The 25,418-nt window shown below is 41.5% G+C and overlaps 2 protein-coding genes across 5 annotated transcripts in view; both read right to left on the reverse strand.

The window, feature by feature from the left end:
* UBE2Z (ubiquitin conjugating enzyme E2 Z) overlaps positions 1-12,955 on the reverse strand; it is a 28,650-nt gene extending 15,695 nt beyond the window's left edge. The window contains exons 1-3 of the mRNA XM_081932540.1: positions 12,348-12,955; positions 10,021-10,093; positions 5,198-5,385 (exon numbers count right to left, since the gene is read on the reverse strand). Of these exons, the coding sequence (XP_081788666.1) occupies positions 5,198-5,385; positions 10,021-10,093; positions 12,348-12,724 (638 nt within the window). The 5' untranslated portion in view covers positions 12,725-12,955. The remainder of the gene's footprint in view (positions 1-5,197; positions 5,386-10,020; positions 10,094-12,347) is intronic.
* Positions 12,956-18,971: 6,016 nt separating this feature from the next.
* On the reverse strand, positions 18,972-25,418 carry ATP5MC1 (ATP synthase membrane subunit c locus 1). 4 transcript variants are annotated; one of them, XM_081931949.1, is made up of 5 exons: positions 25,331-25,418; positions 23,797-23,845; positions 22,562-22,639; positions 21,211-21,386; positions 18,972-19,168 (listed from the first exon to the last, which is right to left on the reverse strand). In XM_081931949.1, exons 2-5 carry the CDS (start codon positions 23,833-23,835, stop codon positions 19,054-19,056), a joined length of 408 nt encoding a protein of 135 aa, XP_081788075.1. In that variant the 5' UTR covers positions 23,836-23,845; positions 25,331-25,418; the 3' UTR covers positions 18,972-19,053. The 4 variants fall into 4 exon arrangements, with proteins under 4 accessions (XP_081788075.1, XP_081788074.1, XP_081788076.1 ...); XM_081931948.1 differs by lacking the exon at positions 25,331-25,418 and adding an exon at positions 25,238-25,330; XM_081931950.1 differs by lacking the exon at positions 25,331-25,418 and adding an exon at positions 25,141-25,249.

Consider the following 25,418-nt stretch of genomic DNA (forward strand, 5'->3'; position numbering starts at 1 on the left):
AGCAGCTGCAATACATTGCTGACTCATATTTATATATTGATTTACTAGGACACCTCCTTCCCTCCCTCTCAAGCCCGGTCCTTACTTTTCTCATCACAGAATTGCATCTTCTTGGAATAGATTCAATGTTCAAGTCAGTAAAGATCCGATCAAGTCAGTAAATATCTTGAGCTTATCTTCCAAAGTATTGGCTATTGCCCCCAGCTTAGTGTTGCCTGTAAATAGGTTCCTCCTCTATCCCCTCATCTAGATCATTTATGAAGATGTTTAAGAGTCCTGGACGCTGAAACTTGAAGTACCTCACTGCATGCTTCCCTCCATGTAAATGTGGTTCTATGAAGATTACTGTTATTTTTCAGAGTGTAAGACACACCGGAGTATAAGACGCACCAAGGTTTTGAAGAGGCAAATTTTTTTTTAAAAAAGGTTTTGCACTCTGCAAGCCTCCCAAAAACGGCACATTTTTTGTGAAAACTGGCCTGTTTTTTCCCCCCACAAAAAGGCATGAATAGCCTTTAGGGGGCTTGCAGAGTGCTCCTGGGAGTGTGTGGGGCCAAAAATGAGCAAAAAACAGCCCATTTTTTGTAAAAAAAAAAAGGGGGGGGGGTGGATAGCCTTTAGGAAGCTTATAGAGTGCTCCTGGGGGGGAGGTAAAATTGAGCAAAAAACAGGCCATTTTTTGCTCATTTCTGCCCTCCCCAGCCCCCAGGAGCTCTCTAAAAGCTTCCTAGAGGCTAAGCATTGCCATTTTGGTGAAGGGGTGGGGTTTCGGGAGGCAAAACATCCTGTATTCTGTGTATAAGATGCACCCAGATTTTCAGCCTCTTTTTTGAGAGAAAAAGATGGGTCTTATACTCTAAAAAATACGGTACCTACTGAATGTGGTTGGCCAACCAATTGCAAATCCATCTGATGGTGATACTGTCTATCCCCCGTTTTACCAAGAAGTAGGTTGTGGTCTAGTTTGTTAAATGCCTTGCTGAAGTCCAAGTGTGCTATGCACATGGCTGATCCACTAATTTAGTTACTTTATTTTAAAAAGGCATGCTGGCTTTGACTAATCACATTGTTTGTTTCCAGGTGTTCACAAATCCTCTGCCTGATTATCTTTTGCAGGATTTTTCCAAGTATTGAGGTCAAGCTGATTGGCCTATAATTTCCTGGATCCAGGAAAACTGGAAATGTATCTGCCGTTTTCTGATATTTCCCCTATGCTACATGAACTTTGAAAGATTATACTGTATTCTATGGCTCCAAAGTTACATCTACCAGCTCCTTCAAAATCCTAGGATGTGAACCTATCAAATCTAGGATTGCTGGTTATGAATTCACTGTAGAGATTAGCCTGGATATGCAATCTCACAACAGTAGCATAATATATGCTAATGTTCTGAGCAGACATAGAATTCAATATTTTAATAATTGTTAGCTAGAATGGTTTTATTTTTATATACATTAGTACAAAGGCTGGCTAGGGTATTATAAAAAATACTCAATGGTCAGCATATAAATAAACAAGGATTACTTATCTAGGCTTTCGAGATTATACCATCTATAAGCATAGTCTATTAGAGACCCTATCTTCCCTTTAATTATCCTTGGCAGAATTTCCACTATTTAAAGTTATGATCAAGTCTCTGATAAGATGTGCCACCAAGCCATTGTTATTGTTTATATCAGAGGTTCCCAATCTTTTTCGGTTTGCGGCTCCCATAACACTTCAGATTTTTTCCGAGGCTCCCTTAATAGGTACATCCAATTTTTTTAAATTTTTGACTTTTTAAGGATTTGGAAATCTACTTTTTAGTTCGTTAAGGTTAGGTTAATTGAAAAATAAATTAAACACGAGCTTTAAATTCACAATTTATTGAACATCGTTTAATGATTTAAAATTATTAATGGGATGGATGGGCTTGTTGTTCGCTGCACAACTTCTCAAATCTTGGATCAGAAAAATAGCTTTTGAAAAGTAACTTAACCACCACACTAGCCCAGTGGTGGGCAACCTTTTTTTTCAACTGAGCCAAATCTCGCCAAAACCACGATTGAAATTTATTTGGAGAGCCGCTCTTGCTTAGCAACCAAAATTTTGGGCTCAATTGTGGTCATATGTTGTTTTTCTTTCTTTCTTTCATCTCTCTCTCCCACTTTCTTTCTTTTTTTCTTTTTCTTTCTCTCTCTCTCTCTGGCTCTTTGTCTCTCTCTCCCTCCCTCCCTCCCTCTCTGTCTCCCTCTGTCATTTTCTCTGGGTGTCTATCTGTCTCTCTCTCTCTCTGTATCTCTGTCTCTCTCTCCTCCTTCCCCCATCTCTGTCACTCTGTGTGTGTGGGTGTGTCTGTCTCTCACTCATTCACTTAATCACTCACTCTCTGTGTGTCTCTGTCTCTTTCTCCCTCCCTCCCCCTCTCTGTCTCTGTGTGTGTGTGTGTGTGTGTGTGTGTGTCTCCCTCTGTCTCTCTCCCCTCCCTTCCTCTCTCTCTGTCACTCTGTGTATGTGGGTGTGTCTGTCTCTCACTCATTCACTTAATCACTCACTCTGTGCGTCTCTCTCTCTGTGTCTATCTTTCTCTCCCTCCCTCCCACTCTGTGTGTGTGTGTGTGTGTCTGTCTGTCAGTCTCTCTCTGATTCCCTCCCTCACTCCCTCTCTGTTCCTCTCTCTATCTGTCTGTCTCACTCACACACACACACACTGTGGTCACCACAGTGTGTGTGTGTGTGTGAGTGAGACAGACAGACAGAGAGAGGAACAGAGAGAGGGAGTGAGAGAGGGAATCAGAGAGAGACTGACAGAGACGAATCAGAGACGTACTTTTAGCTACCTGGCAGCGGCGTTTTGCCTTGGGGGGCTCCTCAGAACTTCCCAAGACTTCGGAGGGAAGTTTACAGCCCTCCCTCGGAACGCTTCGGAGGGAAGCTTCTGCAAAGCAAGGCGAGTGGCAACAAGTCTCCCAGGCTTTAATTTGCCGAGCTGTGCGCACGCGCCTGTTTTCCACGGCGTGGAGCAGCGGCGAGATTCTGCGCGGCGAGCAATGATTCCAGGGGCCATCCGGGAAGATGAGGAACGTGAGGGGGACCCTGCCCCCCCCACTGATGCCCCCCGGAATCATCGCTCGCAGCCCAGAATCTCGCCGCTGCTCCACACCGTGGAAAACAGGCGCGCGCGTACAGCTCGGCAAATTTCAGCCTGGGAGACTTGTCATGCCCAGGCTTTTGCAGAAGCTTCCCTCCAAAGCCCGAGAGGAGGGAGGGAAGCGGGCGCCCGGCTTCGCGGCGCCCTTATGACGATAGCGCGGCTCCCCAGGGAGCCGCGGCGCACACTTTGGGAATCACTGGTTTATATCATTTGTCTCTTAAGTATAAAAAAGGTACTGAAAGTCCCTAAACAGAGTGGGATATGAAGAGCCCCTAGTTCTTGCTGGGAATTATTTTTGACAATAACCTGCTGTCCAAAACCATTAGATGAAGAGTAACAGTATATAGGATTTCTTAAAGGGGAACATGGAGGATCAGGTAACAGTCCCAGACAGAGAGCAGTGTTAAAGGTAGCCAATGTAACCGTACTTCTAGGATAGCAGTACACAATCCCATGTGGGGTAGGTGTGCTCTATATCTTGATCCACCTGGATACTACAGTAATTGAAACCTTGAAGCCCAATTGGAATGCTGAACTCTGTTTTTTCACCTGAATTTGACCAAAATTCAAATAAAAACTAAATTCACCATGAATTGGCTATGGCACAGAATATCTGTGTTTTGTAGGATGTGTAGAGCTCCTTCTTGACAGAGACATCTATTTTTGATATTCCTTTGGCTGAATTTATAGCTCTTAGGAATGCTGCTTTCCACACTAGATGTTTTATGGCACAAAGACTGATCTGGGCTCCAACTGGACTCCTAAGATTTGTGAATTGATACATTCTATTTCACGTAATAAAACAGTTAACAAAATAAAACGTTTACAAATGTACCTGTGCTTGTGAGTTAATAAACACTCTACAGAAAGCGATTACAAACAGTCCTCATTTAGCAACTGGTCGAAGTTACAGTGGTGCTGAATGAGGAGACTTATGACCAGATGTGGCTGTCATGCAATCATGCTTCTGGAGGTTGGCAACCAGCTAATAATTATGATATCATAATATCCTACAGTCACATAATTGCCATCTGTAACCTTTACTGCCAGCTTTTCACAAGTAAAGGCAATGAAAGCCAGCAGGTCGTCACAAATGGTGATCATGTGACATCATGCTTAACGATCACGTGGGATTTGCCTGAAACAGCAAATGGAACAGCTCTTGGGAGTGTGGTCATGTGATGTCATACTTTATGACCATGTCGCTTAGCAAGGCAGATTCCAGTCCTAATTACAGTGGGTAACCGAGTACTGCCAGTAGTTAGCTTTGGAACATTCTAAAAACTTCTCCAGATATACCTTGTTTCTTTGAAATGGATACAGACATGGTATTGATAGAAGGAATCACAAACCTAATAGTTATAACAACAATCACTTTTGATTCCTTTATCTCTACTTAACTAGAGATAAAGTTTTTTCTTTAAAAAAGAAAAGAAATATCATTGAAGCATCCAAAGAAGCTTTCTCCTCTACTGGATCCACACAAAGTCAAGTAACTAGAAACAAACAGATGGGATACAGGAGTATGGAGCAATTTTTTGAAGTAATTTCTCCGTGGTTTCAAATAGTACACATGTATTTTTTTGTATGTGTGCACTTTCTTCCTTTCTTTTTATACGTATATACCAAACGTATACATACATTCCAACAAATATACAGAATTTTTACAGTATTTTTTTTTTTTCTGGATTGAAAAAAAAATCAGATGCCTAGAAAGTTAAAAGAAGCACCACTCACACCGAGTACTACTGTGTTTGGCATAAGACTGGGAGGTGCACAAAGTTGATCAAAAGTTGTAGAAAAAAAGTATGCAAATTATAATTGCCCCAAGTTTACTTCTTTATTAAAAGATGAGAAATAACAGTTTGTGGCCAGGAATGGCTTGCAGTTATGTGGTTGATTTGGCCCCACTGTGCTGTAATTCTCATGCTTTTCCTCTGCCCTACTCTTTTGAAAAACGCACATTCGCATGTGGTCCTGGGTAAAAATAACTGCATATAAGCCTTCCAAAGCACCCCCGTGGGTTTCCCCTGTAAAAGTGCTTGAGCTGAATGGGTCCTTACCCTAGAATACTGAGGCAGACCTTTCCATTTCGGTAGAAGTTAGGGTTAAACCTCACTGTATTATTCCCAGTTGTCATCAGTTTGACCCGCGGCGGATGGATAGGATAATCTGGAGGACAGCGAAACAGGAACAAGAAGAAACCCCCTTCGTAAGGCGTATCAAAGGGGCCTGTGATCAACGCATGAATCTGCAAGAGAAAAGGCCAGGCTTGCGCAAATACTTCTGATGGAAGCATTAGTGGCAGCACCTGCCCAGTGCCAACAGCTGTTGACACAAGTCAGGGGAGGCAGAGAAGGTTCTCTGCAAGCAGTCAGGAAAAAAAAAACTTCAAATACTTCTTTAAATGGTACAAGTCTCAGATTTCATTACTACTTATTTACTTGAAACGGTCAAAAACGGTACTGCTGTGCAATGCACTGGAGAATTCCATAGCAGCTTCTCCAGCTTCTTCTATTTTCCTTAGAGGCAATCCTTGATTTACAAACATTCGTTTACTGACTGTTCAAAGTTACAACAGCATTGAAGAAAGTGACTTACGACCCACGCCAGAAGTTATAGTGGTGGCAGCACCCTCACAGTCGTGATTAAAATTGGGGTGCTTTGCAGCCCACATGTGCTTATGACTGCAAGAGCACTGCAACTTCCCCACTTGCCCAGCTCCCAGTCTATATCGTTTTGCCCCTCTGCCGCCCAGCACTTTGTCACCCCAGCTGCCCTTCACCACCTTCTTGCTCTCGCTTTTGAGACATGGCTACCCTGGGTGCTGGACCAGACTAGAGCTGGCTTCATGCTGCAAAAAATAAGGGAAAGGCCCTTTTCCTCTTTTGCAGCTCAGCCCAGCCCAGCCAGCAGTAGGAAGAAGAAGATGGGTGTGGCAAAGTGTAGAGTAGGAGGGCTCTCAGAATTCAGGATGACAAGGGCAATTGAGAATGGGCTGCGGGTGGCTGCGGCTTTCCAAGGCATGGCAAGCTGCTCCAAAGCCATGCAGTCCTGGGGTTGATTGCCACCATGAAAAACAGGATGCAGGGAGGCCAAAAGGGCAGAAATTGGGGGAGGGGGGGGAATAGGTGGGTATAGTGAGTAGAGACATTCCTTTACCTTACTCAGAAGTGGGAGGAACCAAGCCTGAAATGGATTGGAGTGGATCCTTTGTTAACAATGGTAAAACTTGCTTAATGATGGCGAAAGGAATTACTAGGATTACAGTTGCTAAGTCACATGACATTTCACTTTATGATTGTATTGTTCAGTGACCAGAATTCCCAATTGCGATCCCAACTCCAGGACTACCTATAATTAAATTAAATCAATAGTTTTGATCTTTAAAGCCCTAAGTGGATTGGGAACACATGAAGGATTTCCCTCTTCAATCTGTCTAACTTTTAAGATCAGTCAAGTGACTCTTGTAGGTTCCTAGTAGTTGGCAAGCACAAGACATGCTTGTCAATTCTGCACCTACTGCACACCTGCAGAATTCCCACTAAAATTAGACAAATTTTATTCCAGCTTTATTTTTTAAGTGGAATTTTAAAACATTTTTACGTCACCTGTTTTATTTACTACATATCTTTTAATGTGGTTCCACTCTATCTTCACCAGTTATATGATTTTCTTTTCCCTCAAACACCCATGCAACTATTCTAGGTGCTCTAAATTTTGCTTGGAAATAATATCATCAAATAAGATGGTCATTGCAAAGCCTTGGTTTCTGGCTGCACTAGGGCCTTTCTGAGGAACACTGCCTCACTGGGTTGCTTACACTTAATGCCACTGAGGTCTGATTTTAAAAAGTGTAAGGGCCATTTCCGTCCCTACTAGTTAACCCAGCAAGACTTTACCATGAAAAAAAATGTTTTAATTTTTATCAATCACGCTGGAAATCTTTCTGAATGAAAAACGGGACAATATATTTTTAAAGAAAATAAACATTTACTCAAATTCCAAATTTGCTTCAGAAAATCCAAATGCTTAATAAAATATCACAAATTCATATGGGAATGTTTCAATGAGAATTTCAATTTCCAAGAGATCCTTAGGGGAATACTCTATTTCCTCAAAATAAGACCTATCCCAAAAATAAGCCGTAGCATCTTTTTACACATGCACCTAATATAAGCTTTACCCCCCAAAATAAGTCCTACTTAAGTGGCTCTGCAGCCGGCTGGCCAGCCATTCTATCTTGTTGCTCATGGTGCCGACAGAAGGTGAGGCAAGGGGGATGGAGCTGTCCCACGTGCCTCACACCGGTTTACTTCAGGCTCTCGCAACCATTCCATCTGCACCCAACTGCCTCGTGGCCGTGGCACCAGTGCATTGCTCGGCTCCTGCTCTGTTGTGGCTGTGAGCAAGCAGAGGAAGTGGGCTGGCAGCCATGCAGGGTCCTGTTGGATGAGGCTGCTGGAGCCACCACTGCAAGGCAAGTGTTGGGAGGTCAATGGCCTAGCTGTAGGGGCCCTAAGATAAGCCAGTGTGGGGCCCGTGGAGCAGTTCCAGTCCGTGTCTCATGGCGGCGGCATTGGCGCACCACATGGCCCCTCCCCCACCATGAGTAAGCAGAAGTGAGCCTCCCATACATGAGAAAAAATAAGACATTCCCCCAAAATAATCCCTAGTGTTTATTTCGGAGCCTCCCCCCCCCCCAAAATAAAACTGGGTCTTATTTTTGGAAAAACACGTGTATATCAACCTTGGATTGACACACTGTAAGATCAATTATTATAAATGACTGGTGAATTGATCATTATTTTACTCTATATACACTAAAAATTATGTGAATTATAACTAAAAAAATAATACTGTCAGCAAACATTAGATTGAGGTTTGCTGTCTGTCCTTAGTCTTACAGCATTTGTGGGGGAAACCCAGAGATGGAGCACTTTTTAAAAAGTAGTCATCTGTTAGAACTGCAAGCATGTCAAAACAAGAATACTGTAACTAATGCTCAGTGTCCAGTGTGTAAAACAATAGATTGTAACAACTTTTCCACTCTAATTCATAATCTTGTTAGGAAATGTAGGGTCATTAAACATTGTTGGCCAAATTTTCCTCATAGGGCATTTCTGAAGGGAAAAATGGGAGGGAGGTTAAGTACATCAAGGCAGGCTAAGAACTTTTGGAGTAAAAGACAGAACACAATAGGAATAAACAAATGGTACTTACTTACATTTACCACTACCTATTTTATGTATTTATTATTCTAAATTAATCAGATTCACAGGTTATTTTCATGGCAGTTCCAATGGCAGTGCTTAGAGCATTTGATAAAATTTGATCTGTCACATGGCTTAATCTGACGGAAAAGAACAGGCAATAGCAATAGCACTTAGACCTATATACCATTTTACAGTGCTTTACAGCCCTCTCTAGGCAGCTTACAGAGTCAGAGTATTGCCCCTAACAATCTGGGTCCTCATTTTACCAACCTCAGAAGGATGTAAGGTTAAGTCAACTTTGTGCCGGTCAGGATTGAACTGCTGAACTGCTGGTAATCGGCAGTCAGCAGAATTAGCCTGTAATACTGCATTCTAACCATAGTGTGGTGCAGTGCGGTGCATAGCATAGCATAGCATAGCTTAGTAGAATAGACTAGAACAGAACTGAATTCTTTACTAGCCAAGTGTGATTGGACACACAAGGATTGTCTCCAATGCATAAGCTGACAGTGTACACATAAACAGCAAATAATATGGCAAAGATTATAAATTATAACTGTTAATCATAAATTGCGAACAACAATTGGTAAGAAGAATAAGAAATCAAAAGGAGAAGATAGTAGGAAAGATAAGGAGAAAAGATAGGAAATGAGGCAGTATTGTGGGAATTAAGTGTTCAGCAGTGATGGCATGGGGGAGTGGGGACGACGACTGTCTCTGTGTCTAGTTGCAATGCTCTATAGCGGCATCCTGAGGGGAGAAGTTGAAATAGATTATGTCCAGATAGGGGGGCGGTCTGTAGACATTTTCTCAGCCTTCTTTTTGGTTCATGCAGTATACAGATCCTCAAGGGAAAGCGGGCTGGTTGCAATTATTTTTTTCTGAATCCTAACTATCAGTTGAACTCTGTACTTGTCCTGTTTGGTTGCTATCTCAAACCACACAATTATTGAGGTACACATACTCAATAATTCATCTGTAGAACTGCATTGGCAGATCCTTGGACATATATGAATAACATACAACTTAAGTGACGTAGATTTTTTTCCCCTTTTCTGTAAGGAACTCAAATCAAGAGAAGTCTCTGTAGTGTTTAACACATTCACGATTTTTTAAAAATGTTATCTCCATGCCTCAGCCTTTTTCTTTCATAAACATACAATATTTTGTGCCTGAAAAAAATTAACATCACAAGACTAAGCATGTCTTCCTAAAGATCAATACCAAGAGAAAAATTGGCCCGGTTCTATTTTTATATAGACACCTTTTAACAATTTCATCTCCTCCTTACCACCAATTTTCTAATCCACGTCTTCTTTTTGACTGCAAATCTGAAAGGCAGAACCTGTGCTTTATATTTTTCATAGCAATGCATAGAACATAAAAATATTAGGCATGGCGATCTAAATATATATACTGCTTTTTTTTAATACCCCCCCTTTGTTTTGTCTCATTTCATTTAACTTCTCAATACAAACACAATATGAGCATTACTGAAAGCTTCCTAAGGTGATATTGCAATCAACTAATCTCATTTTGCTATTTATAGCAGTTTTTTTTTCCAATAATGAGAGGTGCCCATATGCCAAGTCATTATATTATGAAGTACTTCTTTAAAATTGTTAGAAAAACCTTTTAGTTGGACTACAGACCACTTGAATACCACTCACCTTGGTCATATCATGTGGGTCAGGTACGACAAACATTCCAGGAGGTGGTTCCTTATAAATTGACATGATATCCCTAGGAAAGAAATACAAATATATTTCTGTATTTTGCAACCCATTAATTTTCCTTTTAAATTACTGACAAATACTGTCACTTAAAAATGTAAAAAAATAAAGTCTTCCCTAAACAGTGCCCAAAATAAATACATTTGATCTAAATTTAAGAATAATAATTTAGATAATAATTTTCTTAAAGATTTCTTCTGGTCATACAGTAAACTGTTTCTGCTTATTTGTAATTCACATCTCTTCTTATATCACATAAGTGCAAAACACAATGCGAGAAAAAGAGATCTCCTACAAAGTGGGAGGGAACATAACATGAAAAGACTTATCACAGCCCACGGCTGTTCATAAGGAACTGTTTCCTCATCCCTTATTCTGTCAGCATACATTTATCAACAAAAGTGTCTATGTTGACAAGCTGTTTTGAAAGTTGCTGCCCATCAACTTACTTGTTACTACTTTTTTCTCACTAAAGTATGAAATAAACTGAAAGATTGAGCATAGTAGCCTTGAAGTCACCAAATGTATAAAATATATATCAATAGTGCTTTACAACAATAGTTTTGCTTTAAAATAACAGCCAAAAATCCCTGGAGGCATTCAGTCAGACTTCTGTGAAATACTTCTGCAAGTTGACTTTCACTTTGATGCTCTATATCCCAACAATATAACTTTTGTTACTGTGGTTACATAAAACTGTTGTTAACTATTTCTGAAGTATTTGTATGTCTAATTATGGGAATAACCTCAAACTGCCCTTTATAGTTGGTCCTCACTTTTTTGCTTTAAAACAAAGGTGTACTTTAATTATATGAGGACACACAAAATCAGTTGCCTAGTAAACTTTGCTTAGCAGCTGTTGGGAAATGAAGCATTTGCAAGAAAACAATCAACCTCAGAGAGCACCAAGGACACACCCCACCGCGTTGTTTCAGAATCTCCATTGCAAGTCTCACCTAATTGTCCAGGAAAAAATTAACTTGTGGCCTTGTTTGTGCTAAGGAATATGTTAACTAGTACTTAGGCAAATAATGGAAGGGACTTCCCTTCTGTTGCACTTTTTGACATGATTTAATAAGATTAATTAAAAGAAGAGACTATTTAGGCTCATAAAATCTTTGTTCACCTCTACCATTTAGTTACACCTGGATACATATACGTTGGCTATCTTTTAAACCAGTGGTTCCCAACATAGGGTCCATGGCCCACAGGGGGACAATTTGATTTTTAATGGGGGCAAATTGAACTTTGATTAAACCAAGTTAATGGCCTTTTAGGCTTCCTTTGAGTGAGTAGAGTTCACTTTTTGAGTAAAATAAGAATTATATATTGGGGGGGCATCAGGATTTTAAAGATGCAGATGGGGCATGGCCAAAAAAAGATTGGGAACCACTGTAATTTAAACATATAAATGTTTTCTATTTGAGTAAGAACTCAACAGATAATATGTACAATAACCACGTACAATAAATTACCAGTACACAAAAGAAGCAAACTGGAGGCATGAATGCAGATCTATTTCTTCTATCAATTCAACATATGTCCTTGGCCAATAACCTCCACAACAAAATAATGCTGATTGCCTGCCTTTAAAAGCTGTTGATGCAAGACGAAATGCATATAGAAAACACTACAAAATTATTTGCAACCAAATAAAGATATAGCACTTAGAATTCTCCTTCCTTGGACAGCTATAAATACACAGAACATATTATTTGAGTATACTCATTAGTAGAAATTTATCTGAAGTTGTAAATGTGTTAAATACCAATTGCTTTCTGATGCAAAATAAGTTTTACAATCAAAGCAATTGTTGTTCAGTGCCATTAAGGTTCAAATGACATTGGATTTTTGAGTTCATGGAGTCTGGGAATTGCCGGGTGACTGGAAAGCATAAAGCTTTTGTAATCAGAAACTTATTCCATTTGCATTTAATACGTTTAGAGACCTGTATTTTTACAAGAAAATGCAGGGATGAAACAGGTGAAGCTGTCCCAAGTGCCTCAATCTATCACCAGCAGGAATATAAAATAATATTTCAAACGGGACGGAACTGTGGAAGCATGAACCCCGCCTTATCCCGAAATACAGGGCGCAAAGCGAAAGGTTTGGGTGGGGAACGGAACTAAGCACTCTGCCCATGGTCAGGAACTCTGCCCTTTCCTAACAATTCGTGTTTTGCCAGATGTTGGCTAAATTCTCTAAGGGAAAGACGGGACGACTAACATCGACTTCCTTCTTTCGTTTCTTCCGGAGTTCCTTACCGTTTAATGCGGAGCAGGCAGGCAGCGCTCGGTCTCTCCCCGTCCCAATCCCCACTGGTCGTGGGGTCCCAGAAGGCCGAATGTGAAAGGAGCACTCCGGCAGCGGCGGCGGCGGCGGCGGCAGCAGGGGGAATCCCAGGCAACGGGGCTCCTGCAGCAACCACTCCCGCTCCTCCTCCTCCTGCCGAACCCAACCCCGCTACTGCCCAAAGCTCGGCTGGTAGGAAGACCCCCGTGCCTCCGCCACCGCCACCGGCTCCAGGCCCTCCGCCTGCCGGGGCTGGCAGTACCGCGGCCGAAGGTAGCTCCTCAGCAGCCGGACTCTCCTCCATCATCGCCAACAGTCCCGGCTGCGCTTCCGGGACTTCCCACACCATCGACAGAGGTGGGCAGAGCGGATCACGATGCTCCGCCCACTATCGACAGCGGGGGCCTATCAACCATTGAGGTACAGAGTTCCAGAGCGCCCCACGTCGTTAATTCCTTCAGTCGCGGCTAATGGAACATTGATTGCATAGAAATTCTAGAGCATTGTCTTCACTTCCGGTCCCGAATAGTTAAGTTCTATCAAGCGTGAGTGAAAAAGTTCTCAAGGAAGACCATTGGGAAGGGAAAGGCTCCCGTTACACACGGTTGGCGTTATTGCCAAAAAAAAAAAGCATAACCAAGCTTCTACTGTTTGCTTCCGGGATGTCTTTCTGACAGCTGTGGTTTTCCTCGTGGCCATCTGTCCCAAGTATTAAGCAGATCTGACCCTGCTTAACTTTATTCAGAGAACTTCGAGTAGGAAAACTGAGATGATTTTTAAAAAAAACCCTTCTGTGTTGGCGCATCGACAAATCTTTAATGCCTCTAAAAGCGACATAATAACTAGTTTTATCGCCTCCCAGGCAACGTTCGTTTTGATTTTATGATGCTTATTTTCGTAGAACTACCACCCGGAGGTTTCAATTGTATTTTTTTAAAAAAATGAAATGCCAGGTAGAGATTAAATGGTTAAAAGCATTTCACTGCTGAATTATTCACTTGATTGGCAAAGCAGCGTGATTAGATGATAGATAGATAAATAGATGATAGATAGATAGATGATAGATAGATAGATAGATAGATAGATAGATGATAGATAGATAGATAAATAGATAGATGATAGATGGATGGATGGATGGAGAGAGAGAGAGAGAGAGCACGCCATTTTAAAAAAGATTATGAGGGGAAACCCAAAGGTGCTTTTTCAGGAGGCAACTGCATTTTTTTTCTTTCAAGACGTTTCGCTTCTCATCCAAGAAAGCTATCTTCAGGGAATATAAATCCTTCCGTTCCACACTATCCTGTCAGAGAAACGTCTTCAAACCAAAACCAGAAAGTCCAGTTGCCAACTGAAAAAGCACCTTTGGGACAACCATGACCTGGATGACTGAGAATCTCTACAGACCATTATGAGGGGAAATAAAATTCCTTTTGCACTACTCTGAACGTACGGCACGTGGCAAAGTGGAATCTCCCACATGATCATCCTTATTACTTATTCGGCGTCAGCTTCAATTTCCACTCTTGATCTGCACATGGAAGCTCTTGCATCGGGAACCAAATTTCAAGGGGGGAAAAACAACCCTGCAGCTCTGCATTTTCCCCCTTTCGCCCCGGAACCTCCTAAATAGCTACAAGATTATACCTTTTTTCTCTGAACGAGGCACTAAAAACCTAAGAGAATATATTTTCAAGGAAACTCTTTATCGATAGTTAATCCTACGAAACTCAAGGCAACGAATTCCCACCTGCCTTAAGTAATTCTTTCAAAAATTTCCTTTTACGGTCGTAGACACCACCCTTCCGCTTCTTACATAGAGTTTGCTCAGACGCGAGCAAGCATAAGCTCCGCCCTCGAGCCTTCCTGGAGGTAGATTATGTTCCCTAGGCTACCTGTAGGAGCTATGCGGTAGTCTCCGTGCCAGCTAAAGTGTATCTTTGTAACAGTATCACTTTTATGCTCTTAATTCTGGACTCCGCGAAAACATCAAGTCTGTTCCACAAAAACAATATCTGTTTTACTCAGTTAATTGGTCTCCATTCCTCATAACAAGATACTTGTAGAAAAGTCGAGGTCAGAGTCCTGTTCTTTGTCAAACTGAGAATAATCCTAAGAAAATAAACCTTTCTTCAATATCATTCTAATGATATCACTTAATAGTGAGCTCTGTTTTATACATCCCAAAATCGAATCAAAAGGTTGCTGAAAACAAAGGGAGTGTTAATGTACTCATTTTTAAGATTTGCAAACATAAGGCAAAACAAATGTATAAATTGTATGCTTTTATATATTATTTTTTTTAATGAAGAACTCTGCAGTATTCAGAATGTTCTGCTACCCTTTGCACTTGTTTTGGTTCGAACTCAAGTGTATGCCCCAGAAGAACCAAAAAGCAAAACATCAGATGGAAAATAAACAAATTCAGTATGGCTTTGACTTTCATAAACTTTATTTAAATTAAATGTATCGGTTGCAAGAAACAACTCCTCTAGGAGAGAAGTGGGTCAAAAATGGGTATCAGATGATGGAGTCTGTGAATGCTGATTGACAATTTCTCGATTTAAGGCAAAACTATATGGCAACATGTAGTTGCAAATCTCATTACATATTTTTGAATACCAATATTGTTAGATACTTATACCAACTACAGTGGTTTCCACCAAGGTCCTCTGTTCCGGCGGGAACAGATGTTTAATCCTATTGGTCGAAGGGTCTGACAGCTCCCTATAAAAGGGCTGCAGTCAGACGCAACCTTCGCTGGATTGTTCTTACTTGTTGTGGTATCCATTACCCAATCCAACACTGGCAACGAAGGTGGGATTGGAACTAGGCGAATCGAAAAGAGTGTAGCGATCCAGCAAATACATCCAGCCCAGAGCTCAGCGCAGCTTCGAGCAGCCATTTTTGAGTGGCAAACTCAAAACGTCCTCAGAACACAAAATGGCCATCCATGCCCCATCAAGCACTGGGACTCGTACATGCTACGATTTGATTGCTTCCCCGAGGCAAACAACCTCATAAGTCTTTCTGAAGGCCGCAAGAAGAACATGTTCCTCGGGTACTGTGGCTGGGAAGTGTTCGAGACGGCAAAAGACCTCTCTGAGCCGACACCGCTCCAAACAGTTGCCAGGTCCGTGCTCCAACAGACGCTTAGGACGCACCTAAGCTGTCCAAGCACGTTTGCCGGCATGAATTCAATATCAGGAATCAGAAGGAGGGCGGGTCAGTTAATGAGTACATTGCTGCGCTCTGTAAGGCCGCAGCATGCTGCGAATTCAGAGACTTAGACGAGTTGATTCTGGACCACATAATATGCGGCGTTCGGGACATTAATTTACAAAGGAGGTTGCTCGTAAAATCAAACCTCACTCTGCAGATTGCCTTGGACGAAGCCAGGAACTACAGCCAGATGGCCCTTGAGGCTTTGGGTGCAGTGGCAGGAGTAAAAGGGTTCCATGAGTACCTTTATGGATGGGACTTCGAACTGATTACAGACCACAAGCCGTTGTTAGGTTTACTGGCTGGGGACCGTCCTACCCCAGTGTCTTTATCACCCCGCATGACCAGATGGACTATTTTCCTGGCTGCCTACTCCTACCGCCTTATCCACCAACCTGGCTCCACTTTGGGGCATGCTGACACTCAGCTGCTGCCCGCTGACGCTCTCAGCTGCTGCCCGCTGCCTGAACTTCTTGCTCTACCCCTGAGACACCAGTTCTCCTCATTGACTGCCTGGAGACTGGGCCTGTCTCATCCACTGACGTTGCCCATCACTCTGCGAAGGACTCCATGAAGCAAATTTTGAACTGGGTGTGAAGGGGTGCCCAAGGAGCCTGTTGGGGCTGATTTTAAAATGTATTTTGCTAAATGCAACGAATTATTGGTGGTAAATGGCTGTCTACTGTGGGGGGACCAGGTTGTTGTTCCACCCAAAATGCGGAGGAGAAGGAGAAGGAGGACAACAAAGCCCCCTTCGCTTTCCCCGTCCCCCTCCCTTTCGGCTTAATCCTTGCGACGCCCGTGCAAAGCCCCAAGGGGAAGGATTCCTGTGCGGGACGCATGGCAGGAAGGCTATAGAGTCCCCCCTCCCTCCGCTGTCCAGACGGTCCCTGAAGCCTTCGGAATGCTTAAAACGACGCTCCGAGCAACCCGGAAGTCACTCCGGTTTGCTCGGAGGGTGGTTTTAAGCACTCCGAAGGCTTCGGGGAAGCCTCCGGATGGTCCTTGAAGCCTCGGGGGGGCGGGGGAGGCTCTTTTCGCCCTCCCCAGGCTCCTATAAAGCCTCTGGAGCCTGGGGAAAGCGAAAAATAGCTTTTAAAAAGGTGAACTCAGCTGGCCAGCGCGCGCATGCGTGCTGGCTAGCTGACAGGGCGTGCCGCACCCATAATGCAATGCGCGACCCCCCAGTGCGCATGCGCGCACTACAGCCACTCTCCCCCATTTTTACATGGTTTTTTCGCCCTCCCCAGGCTCCAGAGGCTTTTTAGGAGCCTGGGAAGGGCGAAAAGAGCCCCCCGCCCCTCCAGAGGCCCTCTGGAGGCTTCAGGGATCGTCCGGAGGCTTCCCTGAAGCCTTCGGAACGCTTAAAATGACCCTCCGAGCAAACTGGAAGTGACTTCTGGTTTGCTTGGAGGGTCGTTTTAAGCGTTCCGAAGGCTTCAGGGACCGTCCGGAGGCTTCCCTGACGCCTTCGGAGCACTTAAAACGACCCTCCGAGCAAACCAGAAGTCACTTCCGGTTTGCTCGGAGGGTCGTTTTAAGTGTTCCGAAGGCTTCAGGGACCGCCCGGAGGCTTCCCTGATGCCTTCGGAGCACTTAAAACGACCCTCCAAGCAAACCAGAAGTCACTTCTGGTTTGCTCGGAGGGTCGTTTTAAGTGTTCTGAAGGCTTCAGGGAAGCCTCCGGACGGTTCCTGAAGCCTCCATGGGGGTGGGGGAGGCTCTTTTCGCCCTCCCCAGGCTCCTATAAAGCCTCTGGAGCCTGGGGAGGGCGAAAAATGGCTTTTAAAAACGGTGAACTCAGCTGGCCAGCACCCCCATGCGCGCTGGCCAACTGAAAGGGCAGCGCCTCGTCTGCCGACGAATGGCTCCGCGTGCCACCTGTGGCACGCATGCCATAGGTTCGCCATCACTGGTCTAGGGCGCACATTGACTTTGCTGGCCCAGTTCATGGCCAGACATTCTTAGTAGTTCTGGACGCCTACTCGAAGTGGTTAGAGGTAGTCCTGATGATCTCCACAATGGCAGAAGCGATCATCAAGGTGCTACGGAGACTTTTCTCCACGCACAGCCTGCCTGACGTCTTGGTCTCTGACAACAGACCCCAATTCATGACCATGCAATTTGAGACCTTCCTAGCAAACTCAGGGAATCAGGCATGCCCTGGTCGCGCCATTCCATCCAGCCTCCAATGGTCAGGTGGAAAGAATGGTGAGATGTGCAAAAGAGGCCCTCTCTAGGATGGGCCCGGGAGATTGGAAAACACGGGTTGACCATTACTTATAATTCAGCACATCACGCCTAGTGCCACTACTGGGAGAAGCTCCTCCGAGCTTCTCATGGGTCACCGGCTAAGGTCCCACTTAGACCGGCTACACCCCAATTATTCTGCCTCATCGCCCCCAGACTCCACAAGCAAGATTTGGACTTTTAGCGTAGGGGATTCGGTATATGCCCACAACTACGCCGGGGGAACTTTGTGGATTCCTGCCACAGTGATATGCATCACCACCCCTCGCTCTTACCTCCTAGAGCTAGAGGATGGTAGGAATTGGAGAAGGCACAATGACCAACTCCGTGGCCGCATCTCCAACTCCACTCTTAGACAACCAGAGGTAACTCCTGCACGAGTTAGCCAAAGCCCTACCCAAACGGAGCAAACACCTACTCCTTCCACAGCCAGCTCAAGCCCGAGGGTACCGGGAAACTTATCTGGTTTTGTTGCAGGCCCACAGCGAGCTCCGAGCGAACTGGCTCCAGAAGCTCCAGCCGCGGCCTGAGGAAGGTTCCAGGAGCTTCCACCAAGCAGAGCTGCGGAGCAAACAGGTCCATCCAACCTGTCCAAGAAAACTCCTCCTACTTAACTGCGCAGGTCAGGCAGAGCTACCCAAAAGCCCGCCTACCTGTGTGACTACGTTACCAGTAGGATTGTTCCATCTAAGAAGGGAGGGGTGTTAGATACTTGCTCTAACTACAGTGGTTTCCACCAAGGTCCTCTGTTCCGGCGGGAACAGAAGTTTAATCCTATTGGTCGAAGGGTCTGACAGCTCACTATAAAAGGGCTGCTGTCAGACTCAACTTTCGATGGACTGTTACAGTACATTATTTTAGTGGGAAGTATTTTATTTCTATTTTAATTCGAGCACAATAGAAACTTGGAACCAACTTCCAGTGCAGATAGTGGGTCAATCATCAATAACTGAGTTTAAACATACTTGGGATAAACACATGTCCATCATCTGACAAAAAAATTAAAAATAAAATTAAAAACATCAAAAGGGCAGACTCAATGAACCATTAGGTCATTTTCTGTTGTCAGTTTTCTGTTTCCCTGTTTCTATGTGAAGTATAAAGAATAATAAATGACAAAAACAAAAAAAAAAACCTTGAATCATATTTATTTAAAGTTTGTTTATATCTCTAACAGAAGGCTTAAACTGAGAGGACAGCAGAGCCTTTTTACATGGCAAACAGAATCAGGAACGCCACCATCAAACAGAAGAGCCCCATGGCTTCCGAAAGGGCAAAACCAAGGATAGCATAAGAAAACAATTGCTGCTTGAGGGATGGGTTCCTGTAGATAGAAAAAAAAGAAAAGAAAAGCCCGTGACATAAATTCTTATTAAATACTCCAGAATAAAATATTACATAATGTTTTCCAAACTATTATGGACCCTGACAATTGTTAAACAGCATAGATCATAGGTACTTGACTATAATTTATTTAAAATCTTAGGAAAGTTTGCATAGTTCTGCTCCTATGTAAATAAAGGCTATATATATATATAGAAACTGCTTCTGTTTTGTCAGCATTGGATTATATATTTTAGCTTTTCTTCTGGTTACTTTGTCCCTAGAGTGAATGGAAGGAGAGATTCCAGAAGCTAGAATGAAGCTGGAATTGTTTTTCTCAAAACAAGGATCATTTAAACCAAAAGAGCTGAATATGATCTCAGTATTCTCGTAAGTTTAATATTCAATAAAAGATGTTCCTAAATGCAAAATGCTTTACAGGTAATCTTCAATTTACAACCATTCATTTAGTGCCTGATAAAAATTACACTGGTACTGGGGGAGGGGGGGGGGGGAAGACATGACAAATTTTCACATAACTGTTTGCAGCCTCTCTGTGGTCATGTGATCAAAATTTGGACACTTGGCATTTGGCATGCATTTGTGAAGATTGCAGTGTCCCAGGGTCATGTGATCACCTTTTGTGACCTTCTCACAAGCAAAGTCAATGGAGGATCTAAATGCACTTAACAATCTTATTAACTTAACAACTGCACTGATTCACTGAACTGTGGCAAGAAATATCATAAAATGGGGCAAAATTAATTTAACAATCATTGCTTAGCAATGGAAAATTCAGGGTCAATTTTGGTCAAGTACTACTTACATCATTTTTCTAAAAAAAAAAAGCCATGCTTTTTGATTCAAAGTTTCATGAACACATATATCTATATACCGTGCAGAGGGGAGAAAAATGACAATAAAACAGAAATATAATTGTTTTGTGAAAACAGAGATAATGCCCCAGATGGTAAAAACATGCATTTAAGACAAGTATGCTTTGCGTGCTTTGGAACTGTTTATGATTCTCTTAATCAATGGATATATCAGGGGTTCCTAAACCCCAGGCCACAGCCCACTACCGAGCCATGGCCTATTCAGAACTGGGCCAGGGGCCGGCATGCATGCACATGGAGCTCATGGCTCGGGTCCCCTCTCCCTCCCCAAAACCAGACCACCAAACTACAAAGATTGGGCACTGCTGGGATACATCATAGCATTAGCTGCATCTCTCCTGAAAGTTGATGGTTTGAGTCCGAAAAATCTACTCTTCTGCAATGCCTTCCTTTCAGAATTACTTGAAGATATACAAAAAGATACCACCACCATTATATCCATATGAGTCAGGATAAGTGGAATCCATTAAGCCTGCCACTTTTTACAGATTGAGAGTGTTTTAACAAACTACATTACTGTTTGGTTTGGTGGCTGCAGTGCCTGAGATAGAAATTCCATAAAGAGAGTGGTAAGGACACCCGAGAAGGTTATAGGAAGCTCGCTTCCTGTCATTCAAGATACTGCTTATAAATACTATGTGCTTAGAGCTCAAAGCATTGTTAGAGACCCCACACACCCGCTCTACAGTCTGTTTTTGTTGCTCCCCTCTGAGGAGGTTTTGAAGTATTTCTAGCAGGACTACCAGATTCTGTAACAGCTTTGTTCCCTATGACATTTGTCTGATAAACTCACAAGATTCGTTTCTCTCGCCATATACATGTATACATCTGAACTAGACTATGTTGTTTCTCCTTGTCATATAGTATATGTGGATATATTCATAATTTTGTATTTATGTATTTGTTTATTTTGTCATGTTTTTATTAGAGTTGAAGATCATTTAAGAGCTATATGCAATCTAATTTCATTTTAATGTATACCAAAGTGACAATAAAATTATTCTAAGTTTACAGTCTTCCCTAACTAAAGTTTCAGTATTTCTCAACTATCAGCAAAATTTACTTCTTAGAAGATGGATTTATTTGTGGACAAAGGTTATAAAATAGATTCTAACTACATAGAAATAATTCTTGCATATTAGTTTACCTGGCATAACCAATGATTAAGCTGCCAAATACTGTTCCAATCCCAGCTCCTGAACCAGCTACTCCCACCGTAGCAGCACCAGCACCAATGAATTTAGCAGCTGTATCAATATCACGGGAGACAGAGCTGGTTTGGATTTCCCGATGAGCCAGCTGATGAGTGGAAAAGCCAAAAGGCTGTGAAATGAGCAAATAATTAGTACAGTTTGAGCCAAACATTTGAAGGTTCCATGGTTTTCTTACACAAAAATATTTAATTCAGCATTTAGCTGGTAATATATTAGGATATATCAAGGACAGATGTGAGAGTAAAGAAACAGCAAGGTTAATGGCTTGCCAAACCTTTAGCCAAAGGTAGAAGTGCAATTTTCATAATAATGTTGACCTCTATCTCCCATCAGCCCCAGCTAGCATAATTGATAGTGATAGAGACTATTATTCAACAGCATCTGGAGGACTAAAGGCTTTTTATAGTTTCTAAGTATTGGAGCTTCATAATAAAAAAAACATAGAAAGCCACATGAGAGTTTTTGTAGAACAAAAACCAAGGTTAAATTTCCATAAGTCAAACTCCCTATAAGAAATCTTATAAAATCCAAACCTCATCTGTGCCTATTTAAAGATGACAGCTACCACTAAACTACAAATATGCAGATTCTGAAAACCTCAGTACTGGACAGATTTACTTGAAACGTTTGTCCATATATGAGATCCTAATTGTGTGATCTTTTATGATTAAGAGGAAATTCCAGAAAGCAACTGAACAAGAATAATAGAAATATAGTCAGTTGGAATCAGGTAGCATTAACATTGAATGAATGAATGAATGAATGAATGAATGAATGAATGAATGAATGAATGAATGAATGAATGTAAGTATGTATGTATGTATGTATGTATGTATGTATGTATGTATGTTTAAATGGTCCTTGGAAGTTGAAATTCAGGAACCATCTAATTTGAAGTAATTTTTACACTAATGGTGAGAGGTAAAGAAACATCAGTTGGGAAGATGGCAATTAGACTAGGGGGGAAATAATAATATCAGGATGCACACTGTCTTCTTTTCCATATTTGTGTTCACCTATGCTTGTGGTTTATGAACCATTACAAAAGAATTCTTTCTGGTGTTATTTAAGTAACATTAAACCTTCTTGGTCATATGGAAATAATTCCTATAGTGACATTACCTCCCTCCCTTTGTGCAAAAGACTATATAAAATTTTTCTGATGTTTCCAGATTGTAAAATATTGTAACAGGAGGCCAGTAATGTCCTATAGATCCAAGGGTCAAATAGAGCCATTTCTGTATTTTTAGAATATAATGTATAATAACAACTATTTATACTTACCTGCACAGTTTGAGTCTCAGGCCTACTCAGTAAAGATAGAGAAGCTGGCCTAGTTAGAATTCGAGAACAGCATCGGAGCTAGAGAGAAAAACATTTCAGTTTATAGCCAACTACATACAAATCTATGCAGTGGTCTAAACTAGCTATTCAAACCTAAGCTAATCCAAATTGATTTAAAATTACTTACATTTACACTGAAATTTTTTACAGTGACCTTCAATATGTTCTCAAGGAAATACCAAAAAATAATCTTTTTTATATTATTCAACACATTTATACACATGGACAGCACCAAATGGACAAATCTGATAGATTATTGTATATAAAGTACTTTATTATGAGTAAAGTACTTTAAATAGTACTTTTCTATTTTAATTGTGGGAAAATGGAAAATATTGTAAATATATAGTGTACAATTGAATTTATACTTCAAAACATAAACATCAGATTTTTAAATATCCAGGATATTGTATATTATGTTGCCAGACATAGTTAACAGTCTATTGCCATTTTGTCTTAGTCACATTATTACAAGGCTGTTAAGTAAAGACACTTTTTTCTTTCTATTGTAAATTTTTGGATAAATTAACAGTCATAGATGATGTGGAAAATTGTCCATGTTGAAACAATCTGGCTCCAGAACAAATTGTTTTTTTTTCTTATATCTCTGATCCAAGAGTTCCAGGGATAATTTGTGCATTTGTGGAAATGCGCTGTTCAAGAAGAGAAAGAAAATTGCAGAATTTCAAATATAGGCTGCTTCTAAACTTGTCTGGAACCAGAAACCATTACTATGCTAACCACTTTGTAAATGCATAAACTAGCCTTGAAACACATCAATTGGCCTTTTTTTTGGAAGGAAAACAGATTCCAGAGTAGAGAATTAACAAGATGGTCCACAGCCTGATTATTCTAGGAAGTCCATTTTGCCCAAATGCATGTTATTAATAAATGACAGAAATCTTGCCTAGCAGATGAGCAAATACAATGGGAGACATTTTGTTTGCACTTTTTACAGAATTATTTGATTTTAATTTTAATAATTTTTTTAGAAACTAATTTAACAAGGATCAGCAAATAATCTGCCAAAATTCATTGTGCGGCTTAGAAAAAGTAACTTAGCTTTCTCTGTAAAATACGAATGTTAATTATATAGATCAGTTAGATCAAATAATTTAAGAAAAATGTATTTATTAGTTTTCCATTAAGCCAAGTATAAGGCAAACATTCCATACCAGAGCTGGTGAAGCCAGAAGAGTTACTGGAGTCTGCATTCTGATTGTCCTGAATGAAGAAAAGAGCTACAATGAGATGCACATATCTTTAAAAAATAATTGAGTTAAAAAAGACACACACAAACACCTCCACCACTGTATGGCAAAATATTGCCATTATTAAATGTTTTTCTTTTACCTGTTGGCTTCCCATTACTAGTATATTTTTTAACGAAGTATAAATACAAAATTAAATGGTAGATTTAGCAACCACAATTGAGACTAGCAACTCAGTTGTTAAGCAAAGTGTTGCTAAATGAAATCATGGCTGTGCATAATGATTGTACTTTGGCTTTCCTTTGTTTTACAAACCTTCAAGGATGACAAATGCAAGAATTGGTCATAAAATAACTTTATGCGAACAATCACTAAATGTGGAGTATTAAATCTATAAGTTAACATGAATACTATGGAGGGAGGGAGGAAGGAAAGAAAGGAAGGGATGTGATAGGTATTAATTCTGTTACACTGACTCCTACTGACATTATTACAATAAGATAATGAAAAATTATCAGAAAAGCACATGTTGTTATGGCTATGATATTCAACAGAAAATTACTTTTTTCATTCTTTTACAGGCTATAGATTCTATTAGTGATATTGAAAAATATTAAGCTGTGATGGAAAGAAAATGCTCACAGGGGATGACACATATCTGACTCTAGTTACAAATATGCTACTACAGCTATCTCATACAAAATCTCTTTTCTCTGTTTTCCTGCTTCAAACAAGAACTTTCTAACCAAACCAGATACTAAAATATATCACTAACAGCATCCCAGTACTTTTTCTTTAATATACCCATCCTAGGCATGTAAAAATTTTAGATGCACCATTCATTTCTCTTTTCCCATTTAAACTCCCATTTTTCATCGGTTTTGCCAGTTTCTCAGCACAACATAAACAGCTTTTGAGGATCAGAGTAGAACCACCCATTCGTTTGTTCTCCCTAACATCAGTCAAATATACAATTATCCAGAAGCCAATTTCACCGTGTTCAATGGAGTTATTCCTTGTTGGCATCAGGATTACACCTTGAAAAGACGGGTTGTAGTCTAACTCAATAATAGTAACGTCGATCAATCACAGGTTGGGAGTTCTCCGAAATTTGTAAGAGAAGAGGTTGTGCAACTTCTAGAAGCCCTAAGAGATTTTAAGCCATGTTATTTTGGTTAGTCAGAAATAAGAAGCTGTTGGGGGGGGGGAATAAAAATACCACCGGGGGGGGGAGGGAACCTTCGTCCTGTCTGACTTCCTCATTGCATCTCTGTACATTATTAATCATTATTTTCTAGCGGTCTGTACCCTCAAGTACCCCGGCTTCCCTTGCACAGCTCCCCGCCTCCTTCAGGTGCAGCACCTACTGCGGCTTGCAGTCCCTCCGAAGCGCTACGCTACTCACCTTCTAGACTAGAGCAAAGGAAGATTCCACTGAACCCTCAAAATCGCGGCTCTTCCAACCAGCGCAAACCAAGCCCCGCCCGCCCTCGCTCACCTTGCCAAAGTATCACTGCGTCCTCCGCTCCTATTGGTTGACGCGACGCCCAGGGGTTGACGGGATACAACTTTTTTCACTATTCGCG

This window comes from Natrix helvetica (assembly GCF_964273705.1).
Source record: "Natrix helvetica genome assembly, chromosome: Z".
NCBI lineage: Eukaryota > Metazoa > Chordata > Lepidosauria > Squamata > Natricidae > Natrix > Natrix helvetica.